Raw genomic sequence first — 23,597 nt, 5'->3', positions numbered from 1 at the left:
TTTTAAACTTTGAATCACTTGTTTTAACGTCTAAAAGCTGCATGAAAACACCGACTGAATGTAACTAACTTGTACAGGGGACACTCAAAATATATAGTTCCCTTATCTTAAAATAAAATACTTAACACTAAAAAAAAAAAGAAAGAAAGGAGTTTAAAGTTCAGCTGATTTTAAACACTGGTGGGAGAGGGGTTCTGTGGGAACCTGGGGTATCACAACTAAATACCTTGAAGATATGCATATGTGTGTAAGTGGGTTGAGGAAGTTAATATTTTTAACTGGCCTCAGTTTCTTAATTGCCTGAGAAAGTACTGAATCTCTGTGTGATACTCCCATTAGAATATACAAATGGCATACTGGGTCAGACCACCAATGGTCCACCTAGCCCACTTTCCTGTCTCTGACAGTGGCCAGTGCCAGATGCTTCAGAGAGAATGAACAGAACAGAGCAATTTCAAGTGATCCATTCTGTGTCATCCAGTCCCAGCGTCTGGCAGTTGCAGGTTTAAGGAGATCCGGAGCATGGAGTTCCATCCTGGCTAATAGCCATCGATGGACCTATCCTCCATGAACTTATCTAATTATCTAAGGATCCCCTGGGGGACTAACTTGAAGGGGAAAGGAGTCCAGGAGAGCTGGCTGTATTTCAAGGAATCCCTGTTGAGGTTACAGGGACAAACCATCCCGATGAGTCGAAAGAATAGTAAATATGGCAGGCGACCAGCTTGGCTTAATGGTGAAATCCTAGCGGATCTTAAACATAAAAAAGAGGCTTACAAGAAGTGGAAGGTTGGACATATGACCAGGGAAGAGTATAAAAATATTGCTCGGGCATGTAGGAATGATATCAGGAGGGCCAAATCGCACCTAGAGCTGCAGCTAGCCAGAGATGTCAAGAGTAACAAGAAGGGTTTCTTCAGGTATGTTGGCAACAAGAAGAAAGCCAAGGAAAGTGTGGGCCCCTTACTGAATGAGGGAGGCAACCTAGTGACAGAGGATGTGGAAAAAGCTAATGTACTCAATGCTTTTTTTACCTCTGTTTTCACTAACAAGGTCAGCTCCCAGACTGCTGCGCTGGGCATCGCAAAATGGGGAAGAGATGGCCAGCCCTCTGTGGAGATAGAGGTGGTTAGAGACTATTTAGAAAAGCTGGACGTGCACAAGTCCATGGGGCCGGACGAGTTGCATCCGAGAGTGCTGAAGGAATTGGCGGCTGTGATTGCAGAGCCATTGGCCATTATCTTTGAAAACTCGTGGCGAACGGGGGAAGTCCCGGATGACTGGAAAAAGGCTAATGTAGTGCCAATCTTTAAAAAAGGGAAGAAGGAGGATCCTGGGAACTACAGGCCAGTCAGCCTCACCTCAGTCCCTGGAAAAATCATGGAGCAGGTCCTCAAAGAATCAATCCTGAAGCACTTGCATGAGAGGAAAGTGATCAGGAACAGCCAGCATGGATTCACCAAGGGAAGGTCATGCCTGACTAATCTAATCGCCTTTTATGATGAGATTACTGGTTCTGTGGATGAAGGGAAAGCAGTGGACGTGTTGTTTCTTGACTTTAGCAAAGCTTTTGACACGGTCTCCCACAGTATTCTTGTCAGCAAGTTAAGGAAGTATGGGCTGGAAGAATGCACTATAAGGTGGGTAGAAAGCTGGCTAGATTGTCAGGCTCAACGGGTAGTTATCAATGGCTCCATGTCTAGTTGGCAGCCGGTATCAAGTGGAGTGCCCCAAGGGTCGGTCCTGGGGCCGGTTTTGTTCAATATCTTCATAAATGATCTGGAGGGTGGTGTGGATTGCACTCTCAGCAAATTTGCGGATGATACTAAACTGGGAGCAGTGGTAGATACGCTGGAGGGGAGGGATAGGATACAGAAGGACCTAGACAAATTGGAGGATTGGGCCAAAAGAAATCTGATGAGGTTCAATAAGGGTAAGTGCAGGGTCCTGCACTTAGGACGGAAGAACCCAATGCACAGCTACAGACTAGGGACCGAATGGCTAGGCAGCAGTTCTGCGGAAAAGGACCTAGCGGTGACAGTGGACGAGAAGCTGGATATGAGTCAGCAGTGTGCCCTTGTTGCCAAGAAGGCCAATGGCATTTTGGGATGTATAAGTAGGGGCATAGCGAGCAGATCGAGGGACGTGATCGTTCCCCTCTATTCAACATTGGTGAGGCCTCATCTGGAGTACTGTGTCCAGTTTTGGGCCCCACACTTCAAGAAGGATGTGGATAAATTGGAGAGAGTCCAGCGAAGGGCAACAAAAATGATTAGGGGTCTGGAACACATGACTTATGAGGAGAGGCTGAGGGAGCTGGGATTGTTTAGCCTGCAGAAGAGAAGAATGAGGGGGGATTTGATAGCTGCTTTCAACTACCTGAAAGGGGGTTCCAAAGAGGATGGCTCTAGACTGTTCTCAATGGTAGCAGATGACAGAACGAGGAGTAATGGTCTCAAGCTGCAGTGGGGGAGGTTTAGATTGGATATTAGGAAAAACTTTTTCACTAAGAGGGTGGTGAAACACTGGAATGCGTTACCTAGGGAGGTGGTAGAATCTCCTTCCTTGGAGGTTTTTAAGATCAGGCTTGACAAAGGCCTGGCTGGGATGATTTAACTGGGAATTGGTCCTGCTTCGAGCAGGGGGTTGGACTAGATGACCTTCTGGGGTCCCTTCCAACCCTTATATTCTATGATTCTATGATTCTATGATTCTAATTCTTTTTTGAACCCAGTTATACTTTTGGCCTTCACAACATAGAATCATAGGACTGGAAGGGACCTCGAGAGTCCTCTAGTCCAGTCCCCTGCACTCATGGCAGGACTAAGTATTATCTAAACCATCCCTGACCGGTGTTTGTCTAACCTGCTCTTAAAAATCTCCAATGATGGCGATTCCACAACCTCTCTAGGCAATTTATTCCAGTGCTTAACCATAGTATCCCATAGCAAAGAGTCCCATATGTTGGCTGTGCACTGTGTAAAGAAGTTCTTCCTTTTGTTTGTTTTAAATCTGCTGCCTGTTAATTTCATAAGGTGACCCCTAGTTCTTGTGTTACGTGAAAGGGTAAATAACACTTCCTTATTCGCTACCTCCACACTATTCATGATTTTATAGACCGCTTCATACCCCCTCTTCCCCTGCCCCCCCACAGCTGCAGTGGTCCATATCACTAATCATTTTTTTTGCCCTTCTCTGAAAGACTCTATGAGCTGATTTTGCCCTTAAATACACGATGGCTGCACCTTCAATCGAAGTCAATATGCATTATGGCTCTATAGCGAAGGTCAAACCTGGGCTAGAAAGACTAGATTCAAAGCCCATTAAAATCCACTGATTTAAATGCGCCTTGGAACAGGTCCTCTGTGGCTAAGATGGCATAGCTATTTAATAGGAGTGTGTTTCCATGAAGTAAAAGTTAAGCACGAAAGAGATTAAATAAATAATCAACAATGCAACCTCAGGCACAAATTCCAAAGTCTGTTCCATATATACGAAATTCTGCACACTTTTCCACTAAATATACTTATTAGTACCTATTTGAGCAATCTAAATAAATGTAGAATATTGTTACTGATTGACTTATAAAGTAGCTTTCACAGTGCTGTTGAACTCAAACCCAGCAGAGCTTTGCAGCCATGAATCTTAAAATAACTAAAGGAAAAGAAGCTTTTAAAACACAGAGTGTGATGCACAGGCAAGAAGATACGCACAAACCACAAGGCACAAATTTGAAGGAACTGAAGTATGAAGGATTTTGAATACAAGCAATAAAAATTTAAATTGCATCTTCAAGTTCACAGATAGCAAAAGGAATTGCCTAAATAAAGACAGGTTTCAGAGTAGCAGCCGTGTTAGTCTGTATTCGCTACAGCTCACTTCAGCTTATGCTCAAATAAATTGGTTAGTCTCTAAGGTGCCACAAGTCCTCCTTTTCTTTTTGCCTAAATAAAGACACCACATGCGAAATGTGAAGTCTTGGGCAGGGGAAAGGGAGGAGTCGTGCATTTTGCAGCGTTCTGAAAAGACTGTCTTGGAAAACCTGACCAGCCAGGGAAACCAATAAAGAAATCAATGCAATGCTTCAGTGGCAATAGAGCAAAAGCATGAACCAGAATGTCAGCAGGGTCAGAGATAATTCTCTGAATTTTGAAAAGACAAAATAATTAGCAGAACATGATCTAGTGCAAGTGTCAGGGTGAGTGGCCAAAGATCGCCTAGTTCTAGTCTGGTATGCCTAAAAGCTATCAAGTTTGTCCTTGTGGCAGATCCTTTGGCTCATATTGACTGTATACTGGAAAATGATTTTTTTTTAAGGTTAGCTTCCCTATTGTGTATTTTATTGCACTATGCTTGGATGCTTATGATAGGTACCTTACAAATATATCATTTATATTACTGTAGCAACGAAAGCTCTAACCAAGATCATACTGCTCTGTTGTAGTAGGCACCGAACGCTATAAATGGAATGGGGGAGAGTCCCTGCCCTAAACAGCTTACAAGCGAAATAGACAAGAAAGACAAAGGAAGTACTATTAGCCCTATTTCATGGATGGGAAACTGAGGCATGGAATGATTTAATGATTTGCTCATATCTATGGCAGCTGGAAACTGAACCCACTTCTACTGAGTCCCTATCCAGTGCCTTAACCACGAGACCATCTTCCTCTTTTAAGTATAAAAATTAGGGCTGTCAATTAATCGCAGTTAACTCACGTGATTAACTCAAAAAAATTAATCGCAATTTAAAAAATTAATTGCAATTAATCACACTCATAACAATAGAATGCCAATTGAAATTTATTAAATATTTTGGATGTTTTTCTATATTGATTTCGATTACAACACAGAATACAAAGTGCACAGTACTCACTTTATATTATTATTTTTATTACAAATATTTGCACGTAAAAATGATAAACAAAAGAAACACTATTTTTCAATTCACTTCATACAAGTACTGTCGTGCAATCTCTTAATCGTGAAAGTGTAACTTACAAATGCAGATTTTTTTTTGGTTACATAACTGCAGTCAAAAACAAAACTGTAAAATTTAGAGTCTACAAGTCCACTTAGTCCTACTTCTTATTCTGCCAATCACTAAAACAAACAAGGTTGTTTACATTGACAGGAGACTACTTCTTATTTACAATGTTACCTAAAAGTGAGAGCAGGCATTCGCATGGCACTTTTGTAGCTGGCGTTGCAAGGTATTTACATGCCAGATATGCTAAACATTTGCATGCCCCTTCATGCTTTGGCCACCATTCCAGAGGACATGCTTCCATGCTGATGATGCTCATTAAAAAAATAATGCTTCAATTAAATTTGTGACTGTACTCCTTGGAGGGAGAACTGTATGTCTCATGCTCTGTTTTACCCGCATTCTGCTACGTATTTTGTGTCCTAGCAGTCTGGGATGATGACCCAGCACATGTTGTTTGTTTTAAGAACACTTTCACAGCAGATTTGACAAAACACAAAGAAGGTACCAATGTGAGATTTCTAAAAATAGCTACAGCACTCGACTCAACGTTTAAGAATCTGAAGTGCCTTCCAAAATCTGAGAGGGATGAGGTGTGGAGCGTGCTTTTAGAAATCTTAAAAGAGCAACACTCAGATGCGGAAACTATAGAACCCGAACCACCAAAAAAGAAAATTGACCTTCTGCTGGTGGCATCTAACTCAGATGATGTAAATGAAACATGCGTCAGTCCGCTCTGCTTTGGATTGTTATCAAGCAGAACCCGTCATCGGCATGGACGCATGTCCTCTGGAATGGTGGTTGAAGCCTGAAGGGACATATGCATTTTTACTGCTTCTAGCATATAAATATCTTGTGATGCCCACTACCAAGAGTGCCATGCAAACGTCTTTTCTCACTATCAGGTGACATTGTAAACAGAAGCAGGCAGCATTAACTCCTGCAAATTGTAACCAACCTGGTTTGTCTGAGTGATTGGCTGACCAAGACATAGGACTGAGTGGACTTGTAGGCTCTAAAGTTTTACATTGTTTTATTTTTGAATGCAGTTATTTTTTGTACATAATTCTACATTTGTAAGTTCAATGTTCATGATCAAGAAATTGCACTACAGTACTTGAATGAGATGAATTGAAAAATAATTTTTTTGTTTTTTACAGTGCAAATATTTGTAATCACAAATAAATATAAAGTGAGCACGGTCCACTCTGTATTCTGTGTTGTAACTGAAATCAATATATTTGAAAATGTAGTAAACATCTAACAATATTTAAAATAAATGGTATTCTATTGTTGTTTAACAGCGTGATTAATCGCGATTGATTTTTTTAATCGCTTGACAGCCCTAACATAAATAAATATAAAACCTGCCACTGGGACTTATGCAGGATCCTGTGACAGAGAAAGAATGAATACAGCTTTATCTATGTGCTATTTTACAGCTTCATGAGAAGCATTTTGGGTTTTTAGAGAGAGTTAGAAGATTGTTCACACTTCACCTCAAAAGTATTTTTATTAAACTGTGCCAAAGATCAGTGAGATGATTGCCTTTAAGAAGCTGCGTGAGCTGGTTATGAGACAGGCTCAAGCAGAGAGAGGGAGCATCAAAGAATAAGGCTTATGATTACTCAAACAGCTCAAATACTCCATGAAGGACAAATTTCACTGATTTTTTTTTAATCACTCTCAGACAAAATAAAATTTGCATTGTGCTTGCTCAGTGCATTAATGGACTGTGTTTTAGTGCATCAGCCAATTGGGAACATTGACAATGGCAAGGAAGCAAGGAAAAGAAAAATGTATCAAGATCAGACCCCGGGTCTAGGTTCTGCCTATCTATCTGTACATCTAGATATTTACACTGGTCTCTTCACCAAAGTATAGGAACTCTTTAGAATCCAATTCTGTTCCCAGTTATGCCACATCCTTTCTTTGGGACCTTGAACAAGTCATTTAACTTTGACGTGCCTCAGTTTCCCCTCACATGTAATACGGAGAACAATATTACCATATCTCATAGGGTTGTTATGGAGTTTGATTCATTAATATCTGCAAAGTGCTTTGAAATCCTCTTTTGGAAGGTACTAAACACTTGAAGGATCTGTTGGTGAAAACGAGTGGGGAGATTTGGGAACATTTTCATGATTGTTTGTTTGTTTTTCAACCAGTTCTACTTTTATAGCCCATTAGCCACTGGCCAGGATGCATTCATCTTCATCAAAAAATGATCAATATGCAACGGATATGAATGTTTAATAGCAGCGGCAGTCAACTGCAGGGTCTATGCTAGAAAAGTATTTGTGAACTTTGACATTCATGACAAAATCACACCAAACAACTGACACTCGTTTCAAGTTCAAAACTTCCACTGGTTTACAGAGAATTTTAGTTTTCTATGACAGTACACAACTCATTGTGGTCACAAATAAAAGGAATGGTGTGACTCATGGAAAATCTGTATCTGAGACACTTATTTAACAAATTGTGAATCATTCAGCATGATATTATAGATCTAAACCATGTATGACAAGTGTCACTGTATCAAAATGATGTCCCTCTTAGTCATCAGATGACAAAGAAATGAGACAAATGGACGAAGTTCATGGAAAAACAGGCTATTGATCAGTGTGGAAGTTACACCACTTGATTTAAAGGAAAGCCATCAAATAGTTATAAAGTAGCCAGGGACTAGTAACCAATCTATACGGTTTGATCCAAGATCACTTATCAAGAAGAAAGACATTCTTGTCACTTCCATAAATAATTATGATGAAAAGGACAGTTACCTGTTCCGTAACTGGCATTCTTCGAGATGTGTTGCTCCGGTGTATTCCACAGTAGGTGACTCCAAGCTATATCTGTTGGAGGTGGGTAGGAGTTTATGAGTTCCCAGGACTCAGCACCACCCTGCCCAACCCAGCGTCATCTCTAGTTTGGGAGACGATCGCATAACGCGACGTAAACATGTGGACTGAGGACCAACTGGCAGCCCTACATATGTCTTGGATAGGGACATGGGCTACATAGGCCACCGACGAGGCCTGAGCCCTCGTAGAGTCTCCCTGACGATTGGTGGCGGGGAAACCCCTGCCAGATCGTAGCATGTGCGTATGCACAAGGTGATCCACCGAGAAAGGCACTGGGTGGAAATGGGTTGCCCCTTCATATGCTCGGCGGAGGCAACGAACAGTTGTGAGGATTTCCGGAAGGGCTTAGTCCGATCTAGATAAAAGGCCAGCGCCCTACGCACATCGAGCACATGAAGGCGGCATTCCTCATTGGAGGAATGGGGCTTAGGACAGAGCACTGGAAGAAAAATGTCCTGCTCCATATGGAAGGCAGAGACCACCTTCGGGAGGAATGCGAGATGTGGGCGAAGCTGGACTATATCCCTGTGGAAGACCGTATATGGGAGTTCCGAGGTCAAGGCTGATGTGATTGCTACAAGGAATGCTACTTTCCATGAGAGGTAAAACCAGGAATACGTGGCCAGGGCTTCAAAGGGGGCCCTGTGAAACGGGACAACACCAGGTTTAGGTCCCATTGCCGTTCGGGGGATCTAGCATATGGGAATGAACAGTCTAGGCCTCTCAGAAAGCGAGAGGTCATAGAGTGGGAAAAGATCAAGTGGCCTTGCACCGATGGGAAGAGCAGGTGAGCAACCTCCGAGTGCAGCGACCACTCGTACTGGGCGGAGAAAATCCTGCTGAGGCAATTGGCTCGCACATTGCGGACACCGGGCAGGTGAAAAGCTCACAGGGAGATATCGTGGGCTATACAGAACTCCCATAAGCACAGGGCTTCCAGACAGAGGGCCGAGGAATGAGTCCTGCCTTGTCTGTTGTTGTAGTACATCGCCACGGTGTTGTCCGTAAGAACCCTGACCACCTTGCTGCGAAGGTGCTGAAAGCTACGCATGCCAAACGAATCGCTCTGAGTTCCTTGACATTTATGTGGAGGGACAATTCCAAGGCTGACTGCCTCCCTTCAGTTTGCATGCTCCCTGTGTGAGCTCCCCAGCCCAAGACCGATGCATCAAACACCAGGTCTAATGACAGGGTCACCTCCTGAAAGTGAACCCCTTGCAGCATATTGTTCGGGTAAGACCACCATTGCAGGGAGGTAAGTATTGGGGACGGGACCGTGAGAACCTTGTCTAGCCCGTCCCGGGCCTGATAGAACTGGGAGGCTAACCAGAGCTGGAGGGGCCTCATACGTAGCCTGGCATGGCGGACTACATACGTGCATGCCGCCATGTGTCCCAGGATCCAAAGGCACACTCTCGCCCTTGTCACCGGGAACCCCGTGACCGAGGCGATGAGGTCTCGTAGGGCCTCAAACCCACCCAGCGGGAGAGATGCTGAGGCCCTGGAGGAGTCCAGCAGCGCCCTGATGAACTCTATGCGCTGTACCGGAACTAACATTGATTTGGTCTCGTTTACCACTAGGCTGAGAGCCGTGCATGTGGACCTGAGCAGCTCCACATGGGCCCTTACCTGGGCCCGAGAGTTGCCCTTGAGAAGCCAATCGTCCAGGTATGGGAAGATTTGTACCCTTTGCTGTCTGAGGTAGGCTGCAACCACCGCCATGCACTTTGTGAAAACCTTGGGCACTGTGGAGAGGCCAAAAGGAAGGACTGTAAACTGGTAGTGGTCTAACCCCACTAAGAAGCAGAGGAAGCGCTTGTGCCCCTCGAAAATGTGAATGTGAAAGTACGTGTCCTGAAGGTCCAGGGCCGCGTACCAGTCTCCCGGGTCCTGGGAGGGGATAACAGAGGCCAGGGACACCATGAGGAACTTGGAACGGACCAGGAAGCGGTTGAGACCCCGTAGGTCCAGGATGGGCCTGAGACCCCCTTTTGCCTTGGGGATCAGGAAATACCTGGAGTAAAAACCCTTTCCCTGGAATTCTACCGGTACTCTTTCCACCGCACCAAGGGTGCATTAGCCGTTCCATCTCCTGCCCTATGAGGTGGGCATGTTCCGGGTCCCCCGAGCCCATCGGCAAGGTGGGGTGGTTGGGCGGGGCTGAGGCGAACTGCAACGTGTAGCCCCTGGAGATGGTGTTGAGGACACATTGGTCCGATGTTATACGGAGCCACGTCATGCGGAAAGCAGAACACCAGCTTTATTAATGTGGGGGGGTCTCCCCGGCAACTGCCCTGGTAGCCCCCGGCGTAGTCAAAACAGCCTCTTTCCCTGCTTCTCGCCCTTGAAGGGCCCGGGCTGTGGGGCAGAGCAGGACTGACGCTGAGACCAACGCTGCTGGTCTCTCGGCCTCTTATACGGCGGCTCGTATCTGCTCCGCGCAGGTTGAGCCGATGTTTGCAGCTTGGCCTTGTCCTTAGCCGGAGGCATGTAGAAGTCCCAAGGTTTGCAGGGTGGTACGGGAATCCTTCATCCCGTGCAGGCGGACATCTGGTGAATCGCGAGGAGAGTCCCATGTGCGACGTCTGGCAGATCAGGAACTCGAACGGCAGCATCAACGTCGATGGTGTCAGGACCGGCTGCAGTAGCTGCGACGCGACGAGAAAAGTCTACGGCACCTCTCAAGGTGCCTGCGTCTGCTACTACGCGGCATGGAGATTCCCTTGAGACTCCCTCCTGGGCGGCGAACTGGTTAGCCTGACTGGCGTCGAGAGCGGGTGCGCGCTGTGAGATGACCGACCACTACGCGTCGAACGAGGCAAGGAGTGGTCCTCGGAGTGGGAGCTGCGCCGTGCTGGGGAGGTCTGGTGAGCACCCGGCGGCGGCTGGCCACGGGACCGAGGTCCCGTCATCGCCCTGGGGACCAGCAAACTCAAAATGTCTCACGCGGCCTGGAGAGCCTCTGGCGTCGATGGCATCCTGACTGCCAGAGACGCACGCGCAGACAGTGCCGGGCTGCTCCGCTCATCACGAATCCATTCGGCGTGCCAGAGTTGGGGCCAGCGCCGATTCCATAAGGAGAGAGCGAAGCCTGATGTCCCTCTCCTTCTTAGTCCGCGGCTTGAATGACCTGCAGATCTTGCAGCGCTCACTCACGTGAGTTTCACCCAAGCCGCGAAGACACTCAGCATGCAGCTCACTCCTTGGCATGGAACGGAGACAGGAGCCGCACGACTTGAAGCCAGGGGCACGGGGCATACCCCAAGCCCACTCTAACACTAACGAGAGGTGCTACTAAGAACACTGGGAAAGGCTGCAGCGGAGCTGGAGCAGAAGTTCTGACTATCTTCACTGGCGGCAAGAAAGAACTGAGGGTGGGGGAGTGCGCAGTTCCCCTCATCGCGCGATACAGAGGTGCCACTCCAGGGGTCGCAGCGGTGCTCCCCCCGTACGGGTACTGCTAAGGGAAAAAACTTCCGGCACCGGTGCACGTGGCGATCGTGCCCACCTACTGTGGAATACACCTGAGCAATCACTCGAAGATGAACACATAATTCTCCAAGAGACAGCAAGCAACCCAGTGCTAAGATAAACTTCCTCAGGCCTGTAGGCAAATAACTGTTGACACATACAAGACTCCTTCCAATTGAACATCTATTACCCGGCAGAGAAACCAGCGCAGGACTCCTAGGAGACTAAATAAAGAGGCCTGGGAATCTTGAATGAGGACTCAAAAATGTTGTAGCACAACTGAAATACGGTTTTCATCTTTTATGATGCTTTCTTCCCAGTGCATGACCTGCAAATTGTTGAATGCAAAACACTTCTAAAAAGATTTTTCCCGCTATTAAAATGAATTAGATGTATATTTTCCCCTCCAAAAATGGGTGATATTGTGCCTATGAAAGGTTCGAGAGAAGATAATTGACTGCGTCTTAGAATCCTAGTATAGGCACAGGACCTCTAGTGGTCATCTTAAGAAAGTTGAACTAAAAAATCACACAAACAAGATATATCACACCCTGCGAGTATACTGTCTGCTCCTTTAATAAATACTCAAATAGCAGGCAGCTTGAAATGCTCCAAACTGTATGCACACTGTGGATTTAAAAGTTATTTTTCTCACATCACTGACAGACACCACTGACAAGGAATGCTCATTAGCTAGGCAGTATTTATATGGGATCCACCAATCCAGGATAGTGATCTGTACTGTCTGTTCCTCCTCTGTCTACTAGGTGTCAGCATCACAATGAGGTATCTTGCTATAGATGAAGGGGCTATACAGAGAAAATTTAAATGAAGGTTCTAGTGTGCACATGCTAAACAAGACTACTCCAGGACACACAAATATCTAATCTAAATACCTAAAAGCCACCTCTATAAGAATAGATGGGTCTGAGCCAAACCCCAGTATCTGATTATGCCTGAACTTTGTGGAGGTTTAGAATCTGAATGCAATTCTGAAATTTCTGCCTGGTTCCTATCTCTACAATAGTCCAAAACTAAACCACAGATCCTAAAGCCTCTGATTTGGGGGTGATTGAACACTGGGTCAAAATATTGCATCTCAGTCCACTTTTAATAACAAGATGCCATATTAAGCCAGCTCAAGAATTCTTAGGAGGAAGGTTCCTTGAATCTGAAATATAAGCACCAGGAATACAGTCCAGGTTTTGCAACAGATTTAAATATATGGAAGTAGCTGGACCTCTCACCTGCAGCATAAGGCCTTGTTTATACTAGTCCCTGTTGCTGACAACAAATGTTAGCAAGGAATATTAATATTCCATGCTGACAATGGATATCAGCAACAGGTGCAGCTAAAAGGGATCTGAATTTGGTTTAAACTGCAATTGTAGCCAACTACAAACCAGGTTCAGCATTGTTTTAGAAACTGATGGCTTCTGAAATGGTATGGGAAGTGCTTTGTCTGTGGCTACACTTGCAGTCAAATCATTTTCAGCATTAGTTCAACACCACTCATTGCTGATGTTCTTGCAACAGGTCGTTTCCCTAGCTTAGACAAGAGTTCAGAAACTTTTGAATTGCGTGTCTGCCTCTGTGGTTAATCTCAGTGTTTCCTCTGCTGCGGCACTGCAGCAAGAGGAAAAAGGAAGGAGAACGGTCTGTGTTTCTGACGGGGGTGGAAGAGCCTTCTCTACAGGGTTTTGTTAATGACATAAGAGCTGCACACAGAAAGCCAAAACAGACGTACTGCACAAGACAGTGAGCAACTAAGCAAACCAAAGGCTGACATACTCGCCAGTGGGGCTGTAAAACACATGGCTTTTCTGTCTCAAAAACTTACCCCTCGTTTTCATTTTTCCAAAGGTGAAACACTCATCTGGGCCAGTGCATTTAACTTGCCACTGACTGCCGCTAAACTACCTTTAAAGTCCTTTTTATTAGAGCTCCCTGGAATTAAGACCAAAGGTAGAAACGATTGTCTGCCAACTCTAGAAGCAGCACTGCATAATTTTGACGCCTGTAAAGATGAAATCCTTTCACTCACCAGTCACTCACTCAGCACAGGGCGTTCTATTAATCTGTTTTAGTGGGTTTTTTAACCACATGCTGAGCTTAAGGCTGTTCAGTGTCAGATTAATGTCACCGGCTCTCCAGCTGTGATCACATTGTTACCGGAAAACCTTTAAATAAAATCCCCCTGTGGTGAAATCCAGTGACTTTTTAACAATAGATCTTCTTAATGCTGTCAGCTATTTGCAGTTTGGCATTTCACTTGATACTTCTCAATCTATTTTATTTCCAATTCTGATAAACCTATTCCGTAAACTCAACTACCGTGATTTTTGTTCTTTCGTTGTGGGTGGTCTTAGGGGCCTGGAAAACAAAAGATCCATTAAGATAGGACAAGAATATGTTTAAAAGTGATCTGCAAGGGGAAAACGTGTTTTGTTTTTGGTTTATATTGGTCCTATATGATGCAGAAAGACAAGGAATTTCACCTCTTTAAAGAAAAAAGTTTTTTTCTGCTGCTTTTTAGGTTAGAAATATGAGGGCTGGTTTTGGTGGAGCATCCTTTGGGAGACTGGAAATCTGGGGTTGGGGTAGTTACCTTCCAGCAGACTGAAATCTGGGCTGCAGTTCTCCCAGCCGTCAGGAAAGGAGGCAGGGGGTGTTGAGTCATAGACTGTCTCAACGAAGGGCTGAGAAAGTTGCATCTTAACTCTCAGCCTCTTGTGATGTTCTGTCCCATTCCGATCCTCCAGCAAACAAGGAAGTGAAGACTGCTGCAACAATCCATTTGTTTCCCAATGTGCAGGCAAATATCCCTATTTGTAGGCCCCAGTGGAGCTACGCCAGTTTTCACCTACTGAGGATCTGGCCCTGATGTATCTGGAGCCCTCGGATCTATTCATTGTGAACAATTTATTAGGGCTTGTCTTCACGTACAGTGCTCCAGCGGGGCGGCTAAGCCTCTGTAGTGCTTTAGTGAAGACACTGCTCCACCGATGGGAGAGCTTCTCCCGCTGGTGTAGTTACTCCACCTCCCTGAGAGGTGGCAGCTCTGTCGAAGGGGAGACGCTCTCCTGTTGACATAGCGCTGTCTGCATGGCGGGTAGGTCAGTATAACTACACCGCTCAGGGGTGTAGATCTTTCACACCCCGAGTGACGTAGATATACCGAAATGGGTCTGAAGTGTAGACCTGGACTCAGATTTCATACTTCTTTTTGTCCACGGATCATCCAACAACAGATCTGGCATTTTATAAATGCAAGCATCATTAGTAATTTTGGAACAAATAGTCTTTACGGACATCTGGGGTTCAAGCTGTGTGACTGGTCAACTCAATTTCTGTTCCTTGATGAGAGGCCAGCAAGCAATAGCATCCTAGTTCTTCCTGACAGTGGTGGTGAGGCTCACAGCCCCACTCCCTGCCGGCAATCTTCTGACATCATGCCAGCAGGAGCCTTCATGACCATACACATGCCCCTGTGTCATGTGTAGAGGAGGTTCCACAAGGGAGTTGCACCTGGTGCTATTCCACCCTCCTCAAGATCTGTCCATGGTATCAGCATGTTGCTGTAGGTCCTGAGGCTGGAACATGTTCAAAAGAAGTCCAGGCAAAGGATTTCTCTCTGTTCTGCTTCTCGCTATTACTCATGTTGATGTTGTAGTTATTTAGGGCTTGTCTACAAGGGGAACTTTTACTGGCATAGCTATACTGGTACCATTATACTGGTATAACTCCGCAGGTGGACACACTTCCTCTGGAATGAGAGTGCCTTTTTCTGGTTTGGCCTAAACCACTTCCAAAGTGACATAAATTTCCCCATATAGACAAGCCCTTAGTTAGTTTCAGTGATTCTAAAACACACCCGTTGTCTCTCCCTACCTCTGAACACTCTCATTTCAAACACATGGATCCAGGGAGAGGCTGGGTGAGTCCTCGCCGTCCAAACATGCTCAAACACTCAACAATGCATTTGTTTCCCAGTGCGCAGGCAAATATCCCTATTTGTATGCCCCACGCGCATTTGTGCAGAGGGAACCCAGACACGATGTTCATAGAAAAGCAGACAAAAAGATTTGAAATGGGTCAGACTGAATCACGTCAGACACTGACAAGTTCGCAAATCATTTTTTCCACTCTTTGCCCAGCTCCAGTCTCGAATACAAAAAACAAGCTTACGCAGGGGCTTGAAGAGCAGTCAGGAGAACAGGGAAGGGTTCCTCATGCCCCAGGACCACCGGCAGTACTGCTGACCTCGAATCCTTCTTCCATCCACATTCCCCCCCTTCCCTGTGGCCCTTTGGAGGACAGCCCCAGTCCTTCCCACACTAGCAAGTTGACAGGAGGGACCCCCTCCTCTACATCTCCTCGTCACTACAGGAGGCCCTGATCCTGAGGACTGACAGAGATTCTCAGGACTGGAGCTCCCATTTTGCAGACCATATGAGACCAGAAGCATCAGGACACAAGATGGTGGGTGATGACAGTGGTTAGCAGAAGGCTCGGTGACCAGCAGACTAAGGGGGCATTTCCCCCAGACCTCCTAAGGTCTACTGGTTTGGTTGTCCCAACTTGTGGACCTGCTACAGTTTGCAGGAACAGAAAACATTGCAACCATTTTTAAAAAAAAACTAAGGAAATTCATTTCCGAAAATCCTTGTTCTGGTGAAGTTAAAGCTTCAGGCACACAGCACAGATTTGAGTACTCAAAATGCAGAATTAAGTTTGCACTTTTCAAACTAGGCACCAAAACTACCCTAACTTTTCCAGTCGCCCATCATCTCTTTTTTGGCACATAGTTTCACAGTGGTGCACCACTGAACATTGGTTTTCTAATCTGTTTCCTACCACCTTCCTCTCTGATGCTAAGTGACCTACTTTGTCACTGACTGACCTTTGCTCTCCTCAGGGAAGCGCTCTAATTTCACAGTTTAGATCATATGACGTTTGTATATGGAGACCCCCCTCCAGCTCTGTGTCAAACGGTAACTGGAAAATAGAACACTACACTGAAACCTCCTTAACAAAGATTTTTGTCTTGGTATCTGTAGCCGCCTGCAATCTCCCAAGCATGGAACAACAGGTGCCACATTTGTGGGCAGACTTGAAGAGAATGGCTTCAAGACAACCCTAGGTAACTGTTAAAGGTCTGCTTGTCAGGGTATGATGTTCCCTAGAGCTAAAGTCGGGCAGAACCCAAAGCATTTAAGGCATTTTCCAGAACCATACCTCTTCGGAGCCACAGGCATGCCTGGTACCGTGAGAGTGTGGGAATTATTCCGGGAGGGCGGGGGCAGATGGAGGTCGTGTTTTTGCACCCCTGCAGAGCTGCTTTTGGCGTCGACATCCTTGATGTTTACAGTGGGATATTTACTGGATGATGGCTCTTGGAGAGAAAAAACACAAAAGGAATCAGAAAAGGAAAAGGGCTACATTAAGGGGCAAAAATCTCTCTGGAATCACTTAGGACCAGTGTTTTTGCTCAAAGTCAAAATTAGTCAACCCGTTGCCACTGACGTCAATCTAAGCTGTCTCCAGGCCTTATATATTTCTGTATATCGAAAGCACATGTCGTACCATTCACCTTGGAAAGAAACTGACAAAATCACAAAATTCAAAGTTAAAGTCCATCCGGAAAGGGGGGGAAACCAGGCCAGATGCTCAGTTGGTATAAATCAGCATATCTTAATTGACTTCAGTCACCTACATCAGCTGAAGATCTGGCTCATTAAGCACCACAACATGAGTTGATCGAGATGCTTCTCTTGTGCTCTCATAGCTTGAGACTGCTGTTGTCTTTTAAATATCCTGAACAGATTGCAGTTGTATGGGGGAAAATATGGTGAAGTGACTCAGATTATCAACATCAAAAGCTGCCAGCTAGCTATCCCTAAGTAAAATCCCTCAACTCCTACATACACACATCCATAAAGTTTCCTAAGGGGTATTACATCAGAATTACGTTGTTAGAGTTCCGATCCATACTGTTGATTTCAAATTGTGTGACTGCTTGCTTTTACACAAAATAAGAAGTTATTTAAATAATAACTTGAAGGTTCTCGCATCAATCCAGCAGGAATCTCAAAACAACCAGCCACACATGTTACAGTTAGGAGCACATCCAGCACCCGGTCCCACTCTGCATGCCAGGCCTTCACCTGCCGAAACCACAGTGGCTCTTCTCAGCACCGGGGACTCAGAAGCAGGATGGGACCTGAGTCTCATCAGCAGGATGGGGGACCTAGCGGCTCCCTCGAGAGCTCCTGGAAGTGGGACAGACCCAAGGCTCATCAGTCATGCTAAGACACTTTTTCTTGTTCGGGGAGTGGCCAGTGGCCATTTGTATGTGTCTCAGCGGGGGAAACCCTCTCCTCATCCGGATATCTAAAATCACAGCCAGCAAGTCCTTGCCAATTTTATTTACAAAAGGTGAAAATTCAGCCTCGTGTGTAGAGGGCCATGCACCACTTATGCTCAGTGTGTGGCTTTCTGCCCAAGGATGATTGTCACCCAAAAAGCACTGGAGAGAGAGTCACATACACAAACAAACCCACTCAAACCTTTACATTGTTTACCAGAGAAGATATTCAGCTAGAAGTGACAAGGCAAGCAAAACACAAGAAATGTCACACAACACACACTACTGAGCCTTAAAGGGCCATTAAGAGGCAGGTTCTGCCACCCGTACTCATGCAGAGAGGTGAATGTCAATGTCATTCTATCACATCTGCCAAAAGTAGTTCCATTCGTTTCTGTGGGGCTATTTGTGAAGGATGCTAATGTTTGACATAAGAATGGCAGAACCTGGCGCTTTCGTTGTGAAACAGACCCACAAAAGCAAGGTTAACGCTTATGGACTAAACTGCTTATAGCAAGACTTCTCCTTCCCATTCCTTTGTTCTCACTGAGCCTGTATGTGCGTGTGTTAGCAACAGAAAGTGTATGCGTATTGGAGATTTAATCCTTTAACTGTGGATTTGCTTTTGAGGAGCGAGAAGGAGAGTGGTGGGGTTTTTGTTGTTGTTTTGGTGGGGTTTTTTTTGCAACCCAAACATTTTTTAACGTTCCTTGTTGGGCGAACTTGACAATACAGTAATTATAATTCAGTGATATTAACACAAAATTATTCCATTATAAAAATAACATGTGTCACTATGTTGCAATATGGAACATGGGTTTTTTAAAAACAAGAGCACCCGAAAGGACACACACAGATAAAAGCCCATGCCCAAAGCCGTGCAAGCACATCAGAAAAGCCATCCTCTATACTACCTAAAGGATGAGAAGGGGACCATTCCTCATTCAAAAAACTGGGGTTCACCACACCAGACTTTTGCTTTTTGGAGATGAGGACTGGGATGTGGGAGGCGGTGGAGAATCGGTAGCTGGGAACATTGGGTAGCTGCTCTACTGTGCCTTGGAAGGAAGGGGAGGAGCTCCTGCGGTCAAGCGGCTGGTCATGCACCAGGTGATCTAACTCAACGTCTCTGGTTTGCTTGGACATGATGCTAGGAGCCTAGGCGCTTCAAGCAAAGGACAGGGCATCTGAAGCTGCAACAAGAAACACAGAATCAGGTGAGACAGTGTTGTGTTATTTCCAGATGAGCGGTTTCTTTACAAGAGAAATACAGCGTTGGTGATGATTTTTGTTTTAGTGCTCACAAGGGCGAAAACTAACAGCACTGGTTAGAGTCAGGAACAGAGCTGGCAAGTGCCATACAGGCTTCCCGTATACATGTAACACTGGCGGGCGGGGTCGAACCTGGGACCTCTGGAGCTAAATGCATGAGCCTCTACTGCATGAGCTAAAAGCCATTTGCCTCTTAGCTAAGGCTATACAGCAGACTCACTCATCTCTCTCTCTCTAAGTGGTCTCACTGCTGCTAGAGGTGACAGAACACCACACCCAGGAGGTGTGTGGGTTACACACAACTTTACTAACGGGCCTCCGTCCTGATTTTCAGCACCCGGTGTTATTTCGCTACTGAGTCTCATCTAAACAGAGACTGACAGTCATGACAAAATTGCAAAGGCAAATGTCCGCTGAGGAACTAGACTGTCACCATCAAATACATCTCCTGTCTGAGCCAAGCAATGGTCTCGAGACGGGAAAGGGCAATTAACCCTTTCCACTGCTTCACCTCCTCTCCCTGCTCAAAGCCCACTGTTTTCACTTTAAGGCCTTTCCAGATCTAACGTCTCTCATTCATCAATTGCCCAGATTACAAAACAAGCAGTCTCCAAAGCACAAGTCCTAGTGGAATATGAATTGGGTCAGTCTGAAGGGCAGACATTCATGATCCCTATTCCCATGCAGCTGAAATGAATCTGTATTACAGATAAGTAGGGACCCAAAGATTAAAAGAAGCATTAAGGGTCAAATGTTCCAAAATGTCTATACATTCTAAGTGTCTCTATTTTTGGAAGCTCACCTCAAGACTCCCAGGGGCCTGCTGCTACCATTGGCTACAGCAGCAGAAGGGGGTACTCAGCACCTTGAAAATCATGCCCTAGGTGCTTCAAAGCGGACACCCAAAAACTGAGGCACCTGGAATTAACGGACACTTTTGAAAACTTTGTTTGGAACATACACTCTTTTCTCTCTCCGTGCTCTTGTTGCGCTGGCAGTAAAATGCTGGAGAGAGAGGGCTCCAACCCTGGTCTTGGACACAAAGCGTTTGCTGTGAGGTTGGGCTGTGACTCGCATCATTCTGTTTGTCTTCTGCTGGAATCCAGTGTTGTGAACCGGAGTACCATCACAGCCCAGACCAGAACGCTGATCTCACTTTTCTGTTCTGTGGTCTTTTCATACAATGTGCAGTGGCCATCTACAATCATCTGCCAACACAATGCTCTTCTGCTCTCCCACCAGGCAAAAGAGTGTCGGGGAATACTGGGCAATGATGAAACCAGGCACCAGGCTCTAAGAATTATCCACATGGTATTTCATTTTTAAAAGGAACTGTAAATCACTACAAATATAGAGCCATATTCTCCACTGCACTGAGTTTCCACAGGACTGGAGGCATCACAGAACTGGTTACAGATCACTGATTCCCTGACCAGCCTCAGGGCAGAATAGAGCAGCGTGGGGGCTGCTCTAATCTGCATCCTCCGGCAACAGTGCTCCAAGGACTGTCTGCCAGGAGCGTAAGAGCACAGTACACGTTAGTCATGCCTGTTTCCTGTCTCAGCCTGTCCCTGATACAGCCCCTGTGCCAGGGTCTCTTCAGGCGCTATTCCAGCTCCACGCCCAGTGGAGATGCCCCCGTGCTGTTGGAATCCCAAGCAGGGGAGACAAGGCCAAATTCCCTCCCATATGCGCTGCCTGAGCAATGCAAAGGGGACTAAGTGGAGCAGAGAATCTAGCCCATAATTCATGTCCCAGCTAATTGCTACCGGTTTGAATTCAGATTGCTGTTGCTTTTGTGCTGAAGGAGGGTTTAGGAGAATTATTTTGAGACTATCCTTGGGGGAAATTGCACTTAAATGCAGGTGCCTATGAAGCTCTTAATGCAAGGCTTCTGTGAACTTACGCAGTACATCGGGGCTTATGAACTTCAGTCAGCGAAAAGACACGGCCCTGCTGAACGGCACTGTTGCTGCTGAATTGTAATGTTCTATCCAATGCAGTTGCAAGAACACACACTCGGCAGTTTAAAAAAAAAACTCTCAAAAAAGTAATAGGGCAATGGATCAAATCCTCCCTCAGGTAACGCCACTGAACTCAGCAGGGTGGTGCCAGGAATTACCTTGGCCCACTAAGTCTTAAAAACCAAGTCCCACTCTAATTTTTGTTACCAAAACTTTACCTCCTAAGATGTTAAATTAAAATACATTTTATGTAGCCAGTTATTTTCCAGATAAAAAACAAGGTAGCTGAGAAAAAGCCTTTTTACTTCTCCTTGTCTCCTTCAGCTGAAGGAGAAATTCTTATTTCACAGCAAGGCTTACTTAATCAGCAAGATTAAGTGCTGTGTAACTACCGGCCTCTCATATCTGGGCATAACTGACAACAACATCGCTGCGGTATTGCTCTTATAGGATACTTTCAGCTAGTAAAAGACCGCAGAAAGCAGGCCTCTCGCACAGAAGAATCACTTGTTTGTTTCTATCGAATAAGAATTCAAAAGGGTGAGTATATATGTGGGGTTTTTTCTCATCAGACATTTCATTGCCACTTTCTGGTTATAATAATTCCATGCCATTCTGCATTATACACTGTACCTTCAGCTTCCGTTCTGGCAGCTCCAGCTTTCTCCTCTTCCACCTTCACAAAACAAACAGACAGCGCTAAAGACAAACATCCCATTCCATTACAAAAAGCGAAACAGAAAAACAATCCTTTCTACGCAAGGGTTGGATTTCAATGCAGTTTTAGTAGCAAACTGAAAGTTCATATTTCTAGACTATGTTAACAAGTTCCTCTGTATCTGGGGGGGGAGACAGAGGTGGTCTGTAGATCAACATATCAGCTGTAAGCTCCTTTTATCCGGTTCACTCATTTTAGAGCAAAGACTCTTCTTGGAGGTTGTGGCTATTATATTTTCCTTTTCAATTTTTTTTTAAAATACTGTATGCTATACTATATACTATTGTATACTATAAATACTGTAGGGAAAGACTAATACAATATGATGAGCATAAAGTATACACTGGCAGTTCTACAGCACCCAGAACACAGCACTGTGCATAAAACGCTATCCTTTAATGATGCTACAGGGGCTGGACCTAGAGGTGCTTGGGGTGTGGCCACACCCCTGGCTTGAAGTAGTTTCAATCGCATGCAGGGTTTAGAGTTTAGGTCAGTGGCTCTCAGCACCCCCACTATACAAATTGTTCCAGCACCCCTGAATGATGAACTTTTTTTTTGAGTGGGGCAAGGTGGAGAGCCTCCAGTGTTTCATAAGGAGAAACATTCTGATTATTTATCTGAATTCAGCACCCAGACAGTGTCTCTCTCCCAGATCTGTAGTTTTCAAGCTTTTTATTTTCACTGTGTCTAGCTGCCATACCGTTAGCATCTATTAATAAAGTAACTAAATATGTCACAATCCTGAATCCCCAGCTTTACGTTGGTATTTCGTGTACTCACTGTCCTCTGGGTCTTCTGCGACCAACTTTCTAACTTTACTGCGGAGCTGCTCTATCTAAAGCAACTGAAACTCACTCAACTTCTAGGGCTTTCTAGATTTTCTTTCCCAAAGCAAGTTCAAGATTTCAGGGGAGTGGGTCAGCGCTATTACGGTTCCTTGCTCTGTGAACGTGTATTTATATTTCTTCCATCGTTCCAAAAGCAAACCCGAAATATGTACCCGGAGGCAAATTCTGCCGACGAAGGTCCTGAACATGGTGGAACTGGTATGGGCTCCGCTCCACAGAAAAGGGGCAGGAAGACCTTGCAAGAGCTTTACACCCTTTGCGCATCTCAGGGCACAACTACATAGGGAAAGCTACCTTTCCCTGGACAAAGAGGGAGTGGTTGTGGCAGGGATTGGAGCAAGGATGGAGGAGGAGCAGAGCCAGTGGCTCTAACAGACAATTTCGGCAATAGTGGCTCAACTGCTTCAGCTACTTATCCCGCAGCCTGCAGAAAAGAACTGCCAGAGTCTGCCCCTGAGCAGAAACCAAAGCATTATGTCTCCACAGGCATCATCCTTAAACCTGCAAGCACTTGCCGTGTTTCTGGAGAGGGTGGTTCGCAACCTGAACACCTGAACTGCAAGCATTAGAAGCATTCTTGTACCTGTAGCAAAGGGCCTTTGGGAGCAGCCTCCTGGTCTTCTTCTAGCTGCTCAAAACCTGGGCCAGCGGCTGCCAAGGCACACTCATCCAGCTCACCACTGTAAGCAACACAAGGAGAGTGAGGCAGGGGTCTACAGAATGCAGATGAAAAGCAGCGAAATCAGAACAGGATTTCTTCCAGCCATTTCCGAGCCTGGGCACATGACGGACAAGAGACATCAGGGGAGTGGAAATGTCTCCAATGAAAAGGTCTCTTGAGTGTCAGGTTGCAAGACCATTGCTTCATAGGCTATCTACTAAAGCCCATTTGCAGATTAATGAGAACACACAACTATACCAGAGACGTAGGCAGGGGGCTGAAGGGAGAGAGTCTTAATAACTGTTGTTACTGAAGAGACCATGGTCCATTTAGCCATTTGCAAAGCCTGCTCTAAAGAAAATAGATATTGATTACTCCAAATTTTTGACAAAAGCACCTTTTTCATGGCACTAACTAGAAATAGACAAATATCAACGAAACG

The 23,597-nt window shown here is 45.4% G+C and overlaps 1 protein-coding gene across 4 annotated transcripts in view; it reads right to left on the bottom strand.

Moving 5' to 3' along the window:
• The window catches only part of CNGB1 (cyclic nucleotide gated channel subunit beta 1), a 64,454-nt gene that overhangs the window by 39,251 nt on the left and 1,606 nt on the right, over positions 1-23,597 (bottom strand). For 2 of the 4 annotated variants that reach the window (XM_048816751.2, XM_048816753.2), the window contains exons 2-6: positions 23,078-23,174; positions 21,559-21,601; positions 18,604-18,882; positions 16,561-16,717; positions 7,771-7,842 (exon numbers count right to left, since the gene is read on the bottom strand). In XM_048816751.2, the coding sequence (XP_048672708.2) occupies positions 7,771-7,842; positions 16,561-16,717; positions 18,604-18,835 (461 nt within the window). In that variant the 5' untranslated portion in view covers positions 18,836-18,882; positions 21,559-21,601; positions 23,078-23,174. The remainder of the gene's footprint in view (positions 1-7,770; positions 7,843-16,560; positions 16,718-18,603; positions 18,883-21,558; positions 21,602-23,077; positions 23,175-23,597) is intronic. The other 2 variants (XM_048816752.2, XM_048816755.2) reach the window with 2 other exon arrangements.

The sequence above is a fragment of the Caretta caretta genome, chromosome 12, assembly GCF_965140235.1.
Source record: "Caretta caretta isolate rCarCar2 chromosome 12, rCarCar1.hap1, whole genome shotgun sequence".
NCBI lineage: Eukaryota > Metazoa > Chordata > Testudines > Cheloniidae > Caretta > Caretta caretta.
Note: the sequence above shows the minus strand (reverse complement) of the source record. Positions and strands in the feature narration are given on the sequence as shown.